At 42.5% G+C, this 7,289-nt stretch overlaps 1 protein-coding gene across 1 annotated transcript; it reads left to right on the top strand.

Moving 5' to 3' along the window:
* Window positions 1-3,277: 3,277 nt before the first annotated feature.
* On the top strand, window positions 3,278-3,943 carry LOC126721917 (uncharacterized). Its single transcript, XM_050425003.1, has 2 exons — window positions 3,278-3,635; window positions 3,750-3,943. Exons 1-2 carry the CDS (start codon window positions 3,278-3,280, stop codon window positions 3,941-3,943), a joined length of 552 nt encoding a protein of 183 aa, XP_050280960.1.
* Window positions 3,944-7,289: the final 3,346 nt, after the last annotated feature.

Here is a 7,289-nt window from a genome sequence, read left to right on the forward strand (position 1 = left end):
AATTTAGTTAAATTGTAAATTACATGCTAAAGGTTACTTAGGGCCTGGTAACTTAGTTAAATTGTAAATTACATGCTAAAGGTTGCTTAGGGCCTGGTAACTAGTATCTTGGGTGTTTTTAATATATGTGTGGATGAAAAAGTGCGTTGAAATATATGTAAGCGTATTTGAAATGTGAAAAATATGCATTGAGTAAGGTCGATAGAGTTTTAGAATTTTGATTTTATATTATAAAAATTTGGTTACATTAGCGAAAACACAACTATATTAGTTTTGACAGTCAAATGACACTTTGGCAGGCTGACGTGTTTGCTTATTTTTGCCAAATAGCTATGTCAAAACGGCGCCGTTTCGCCAAATACACAACACAATATAATCAAACTTATGACACCGTACGTTTAACGTCACAATTTCCAAACTCAACCACAGCAAAACAAACCCAAAACCCCATATTGTAAACATTACATGAAAGCACACCTGAGTTGAGGGGTTATAACTTATAAACCCCAATTCTCAAAAAGAGAGCTGACCGTCGGCAACACCACCGCCTTGGATCTGATCTGGTCGAGCTGATGGTTTCACGTTCACGATAAGCCGCTGCTAGATTTTGGGTTCACGAGGAGTAGAAGAGAAAATCTGGGGTTTTGGGTTTGTTTGCTGTGGTTGAGTTTGATTGTATTTTGTGTTTCTTCTTATTAGGCAAAATGGCGCCATTTTGAAGCTGCCAACATTTCTCTTTCTCTTAAGTGAAACGAGCTTCATTTTGTATATCTGATTTGGCAACCAAAAAATAAAAGACAGGTCAGCATGCCAAAGTGTCATCTAACAGCCAAAATTAACTGAGAATATATTTTTACTAATCGAATCAAACTTTAGGGTATAAAATCAAAATTCTTTATTTTCAAAATGTAAAATTTGAGCAACCTCAAACTTAAGAGTGTGTACTTTGTAATTTACTCTATTTATTTATATTTGGTTTTTAAAAAATTATTTTTATTTATTTTTTTGACTTTTTTTTTTTTGAAAAAGAAGCCTGTAAATATTATTAAGAAATAGATGCCTACCAGCACATTTTAATAATAAATAAATAGGAAATTTTCAAGTTAATCCCTATCGTTTGAGGGTAGTTCAAAATAACTTTTTAGTTTTTGAAAGTATCATATTAAACACTATTTTGTGTGTGTGAATAATGCAATACTGACCATGGGAAGAGGATTTGAACTATGGATATTCCTATTAAAAATGAAAACACTAAGAGGTGTCAGTTGGCTTCATAAGTTTTTAAAAGCTAACAAATGAAACATTGAAGTTAAAATTAGTTTAACACCATTATGGCGGTGGTTTTATTATTATTATTATTATTATTATTATTATTTTGAAATTGTTAGACATACACACACTTATGTTGCTTCTATAACTTATTATAAACCCAGTTTAAAATACTAATATTATTATTTTCATGTATGTTTTAATAAGTATTACTGTTTACTAAAAAAAAATGTTGCTTCTGCAACTTGAATCTATGCCCTCCCCTTTTTACCCAAGTATGTGCTTAGGGAGATACCAACTTGTCCAAAAGGTGTAGATGTTGACTATTAACTAAAAATCCACTTCTTCTTCTTCTTTTTTGTCCATTTCCATAAAGACATATTGAAATTGAGAATTTCTTATCTCTCAAAAACTTTTTTTTTTTCATTCCTTTCTTAATTTTTACAAGAGTAATTATAAGTTTACACTGTACTATCAATGTAAACCTAACATTATAGACTAAAAATGTATACAATGTTGTACACATGCCTTTTGCAAATGTGTACTGTAGAGGCAAGGGCCTAGGATCGTATATTGAACCTTGGGCTTTATCCGAGAACACAAATGGATCCGAGGAGAAGCAAATAATTATAAGATATCCTCGGACCAGGCCCCATTAGCACAGAGCAAATAAAGGGTCATTCGAGGAGTACATCCTCCTCGGACCTAATGAATAGGGTTCAAAATATATATAATCTAGAAATTAGAGTGACCTTCCAAGAAGCTTCAATGACGTAGATGTACTTCGCGGACACATGAGAAGGAAGAAAACCTGAAAATATCTAAGAGAAGGCTGTCACCACCACATTAAATGCATTGCAGCTACTTTTCTGGCCGCATTTATGTGGAGAAGACTTTTGAACAGTGTTACCTTGGCTACCGCAACTCACAGAGAGCTAGAGAGGGTGTCTGATGGGACAAGCACTCAAGTAGAGTTTCGGATTATCAACAAGTGGAGGGTAAAGATTATTCAAAGGGAGATATATAAGGTGAAGGACCCTTTTATAGCAAGGGAGGAGGAAAAAAAAGAGAAGAACAATCTGAATCATTCTAATGTTCTAGAGTGATCATTGTATAACAGATTTAACCTTCTCGGATTGAAAGTTTATTGACATCAGCATCCTTTATTCATGTTTGATCGCCATGCAATTCAATACTAGCCGTTGTCCAACTCATTAGGACCTAGTTCTTTAACCCATTTTCTATAAATTCATTACATTGGGCTCGTTGGACCAAGACTCCGTACATTTTGGGCTTGGACCTTAAATATTGACCCTACAATTGGCACCGTCTGTGGGAAGAACTTGTGCCTTAGTGAGTGCAACGGTTAAACATGGTGGGATCAGGTCCACACCAAGCGGGTCCATACCCAATGGAGCCTACAAGTTCACAATGCCAGGACAATTTCCTTAACCTTGAATGAGAAAGGGATCGGCAGAGATATCGAAAGGGTAGTGTGCGTACCACCCGTACAAGCATAAGCCATTCTAGGGCGGGAAGTCATGTGTCCCAAAGGTAAGACAATAATAAAGCCCTGCAGTGAGAGATTGATAACTTGAAAAGGAAATTACGTTGTGCGCAACAGAAGCAGTCCCCTTCCAGTTCAGACACGTCCTCCAATGATGAAGGGGACGACAATTATAGGCGAAGGTCAAGAACCCCACAGAGTGAGACCTTTTCTTACGAGGAAGAACACCATTATAGGTACAGACACAAAAGTCCATCTCATAAAGGCCTGGTAAACAATGCCCTGAGCAAGGCCTTAGATCGGATCTCTAGGTCACCCTTCACACGTAAGATAGAAGGGGCTAAGCTCCCTCGGCGATTCCATCAGCCTACTTTCACCATGTACAATGGTCGAACGGACCTCGTAAAGCATGTAAGCCAGTTTAACTAGAGAATGGCCTTCCATTCCAAAGATGAGGCTTTGATGTGCAAGGTATTTCCGTCCAGCTTGGGACCAGTGGCGATGAGATGGTTTGATGGCCTGAAGCCAAATTCAATAGATTCCTTTAAGCAGCTCACCCAGGCTTTTGGCTCTCGTTTCATCACATGTAGCAGAGCTCCTCGGCCATTGGATTCTCTATTGTCTTTGTCCATACGAGAAGGGGAGACTTTGAAAGCATACTCGGATAGATACTGGGAGATGTACAATGAGATAGAGGGTAACTTTGATGATGTCGCCATCAGCACCTTCAAGAGCGGTCTCCCGGTTGAGCATGGTTTAAGAAAGTCCCTAACGGGAAAGCCTGTCACCAGCTTGCGCCAGCTCATGGACCGAATTGACAAGTATAAAAGTGTTGAGGAAGACCAGCAACTGGGTAAAGGTAAAGCGAAGATGGTCCCTCAAGAGAGGAGGGACTTCAAGTTGGACTGATTTAATAACAACCGACTGAGAAGAGACTTTGCAAGGCAATCTGGATCTGCTGACGTGCAAACAGTTAATGTTGTGTTTAGAGATCCAGTATATCATGTTCTGGAGAAGATCAAGAATGAGCTATTCTTCAAGTTGCCAAATAAGATGGCGGGAGACCCCATGAAGCACCAGAACCTATATTGCCAATACCACCAAGAACCGGGGCACACCACCGAGAATCGCAGGAATTTAAGGAATCACTTGGACCAACTGGTCTGAGAAGGAAAATTAAGGCATCTCTTGCATCATTCCAGTGGCCAACAAGGATAGGCGAGTACGGAGTCATGGAGAGACACCTCCTTGAGACCCTCTATAGGCACGATAAATGTCATTCTCGCTGCCCCGAGAAGGATCGGCTCTTGCCCATCCAGGGTGATGTCCGTGGCTCAGCAATCCACTGAGGACGATGATCGAGAGTCCAAAAGAGCCAAGAGGGAAGCCCCACCGGTGTTGGGCTTCTCGGACGAAGATAAAATCGGGACCATCCAACCCCATGATGATGCTCTAGTAGTCACACTCAGGATAGGGGGATATGATGTGAAGAGAGTACTAGTTGATCAAGGCAGTGCTGTGGAAGTAATGTACCCCAACCTATACAAGGGGCTGAACTTAAAACCCGAGGACCTAGCGTCGTACGATTCCCCTTTTGTAAGTTTTGGGGGAAAGATCGTTACTCCAAGAGGCCAGATTAGACTGCCCATACAGACCGGTACAGATGTGGTGAAAGTGGATTTAATTGATGTGGACGCTTATTCACCCTACATAGCTATTGTGGCTAGACCTTGGCTTCATACCTTAGGAGTTGTCTCTTCTACCCTACACCAGAAGGTGAAATACCCCTCGGAGGGCCAGGTTAAAGAAATCGTGGGGAATCAGTCCATGGCCCGACAGTGCATGGTGGTTGCCATCTCATGCCTTAAGAGTTGTCTCTTCTACCCTGCACCAGAAGGTGAAATACCCTTCGGAGGGCTAGGTTAAAGAGATCGTGGGGAATCAGTCCATGGCCCGATAGTGCATGGTGGCTACTATCTCATGCTGACCTAATGCTGAGTCCTCGGCCTCCGCTGAAAGGGGCTTATTGCAATCAACAACCCCGGCATTGCCGAGTAACGGATCAACCGAGGAAGCAAAATGTGAGGATCTAGAAAAGGTTGTTGTTGGCAGTGATCCGGAAAAGTTCTTCTAAGTCGGCTCAGAATTACCTACTCAAGAGAGAGGGGAACTAATTGAGTTCCTCAGAGAAAACGTGGATGTATTTGCATGGGATGCCTACAAGGCCCCAGGGGTTGATCCGAACTTCATCTGCCGCCACCTGAATGTTGATCCATCCGTTACTCCCAAAAAGCAACCACCTCGGCGCCCGTCAAAGGAGCACGTTGACGCTGCTAGGGATGAGGTGATGAAGCTTAAAAAAGTAGGGGCGATCAAGGAGGTATTTTACCTTGAGTGGTTGGCCAATACTGTAGTAGTAAAGAAGAAGAGCGGAATATGGTGAGTCTGTGTAGACTTCACGAATCTAAATAAAGCCTACCCAAAAGATCCGTTCCCCATGCCTCGGATAGATCAATTGGTAGATGCACTGCGGGCCACCCTTGGATAAGCTTCTTAGATGCCTTTCGAGGATATCATCAGATACCACTGGCCGCAGACGACTAAGAAAAGACAGCTTTTGTCACTCTCATTAGAAACTACCATTACAAGGTGATGCCTTTTGGTTTGAAAAATGCAGGGTTCACCTACCAGAGAATAATGACCAGAATGTTTGAGCCACAGCTAGGTAAGAGCATTGAAGTCTATATAAATGACATGGTGGTAAAGAGTAAGGTGGTATCTGAGCACGTGCGAGACCTCGGGGTCATCTTTGAAATTCTGAGGAGACATAAGCTACGTCTTAACGCATCCAAATGTTCATTTAGGGTAGGATCTAGAAAATTCTTGGGTTATATGGTAACCCATAAAGGAATCGAGGTCAGCCTTGATCAAATCAGAGCAGTCAACAGTTTACAACCGCCTCAAAATCCCAAAGAGGTCCAAAGGCTTACCGGAATGGTTGCTGCCTTAAACCATTTTATTTCCCGGTCAGCAGATAGATGTAGACCTTTCTTCCTCTTGTTGAATAAATGGAAGGGATTTGAGTGGATCGAAGAATGTGATTTGGCCTTCCAACAACTTAAAGAATATCTATCTCGACCGTCGATCATGTCCAGCCCCGAGGTTGATGAAGTCTTGTTCGCCTACATTGCTGTGGCCCCTCATGCAGTAAGCTTGGTACAAATACGAGTGGACAATGGTGTTCAACGACCAGTTTATTACGTGAGCAAATCATTGCATGAAGCCGAGATCCGTTATTTACCACTGGAGAATGCCATCTTAGTAGTGGTTTAAGCTACACGAAAGCTTCCTCATTACTTCCAGGTACACACAATTATCGTTCTAACCCAGCTTCCATTCAGGTCCATATTTCGAAGTGCTGATTATATAGGGAGAATCGCTAAGTGAGGCACGATTCTGGAGGCTTTTGACATCAAGTACATGCCTCTTCTCTCGGTCAAGGGCTAAGTCCTCGCAGATCTGGTGGCTCAATTCGTTGAGCCCTCGTTAGAAAAAGAAGCAAGGACAAAAGGCATGGATGAAAAATCAGTTGGCACAGTCTCTCTACAAGGGCCCACATGCTAAAAGGTATATGTTGATGGCACGGCGAACCAAAGGGGCTCCGGAGTGGGGCTAGTCCTGATTTCCCCTGAAGGGATTACCATCGAAAAATCGCTAAGATTGGGCTTTTCGGCCACGAATAATAAGGCCCTACTGGAAGGGATGTCCATGGTTCAAAAACTGGGCGGAAAAGTAGTAGACGTGTTCTCGGACTCAAGACTTGTTGTTGGCCAGGTGAATGGGGAATTAGAAGAAAAAGATGAAAGAATGTGAGGATATCTAAGCCAGGTAAAGCACCTACATTCACACTTCGATTCCTTTAGCTTACTACATATCCCTAGAAGTAGGAACACACATGCCGACTCCTTGGCCCCGCTTGCCACCTCCTCGGCTCAAAGTTTACCCTATGTCATCCTTGTAGAAGACCTACACAAACCCTCAGTGACGAAAAGAAGGGCGAGCCATGTCCACCAAGTCAAAGTAGGGCCTAGCTGGATGGACCCCCTGTTACTGTTTCTGAAGGATGATGTATTGCCCAAGGAGAAGGTCGAGGCTGACAAGATACGAAGAAAAGCCTCTCGGTTCTGGTTATCCGAGGACCAAAAGCTGTACAAACACTCCTTTTCCGGACCATACTTGCTCTGCGTACACCCTGAGGCCTTAGAACTAATCTTGGAGGAGCTACACGAAGGGATTTGTGGAAGCCATACCGGAGGTAGGTCTCTATCTTATAGGGCCATCACACAAGGCTACTGGTGGCCAAACATGCAGAGAGAAGCACATAAATACGTGAAGAAATGTGACAAATGCCAAAGATTTGCGCCAAACATACATCAACCAGGAGGGAGCCTCAATCCATTGACCAGCCTTTGGCCATTTGCAGTGGGGCTTGGACATCGTCGGGCCCTTTCCA

Source organism: Quercus robur, chromosome 4 (genome assembly GCF_932294415.1).
Source record: "Quercus robur chromosome 4, dhQueRobu3.1, whole genome shotgun sequence".
NCBI classification, from domain to species: domain Eukaryota; kingdom Viridiplantae; phylum Streptophyta; class Magnoliopsida; order Fagales; family Fagaceae; genus Quercus; species Quercus robur.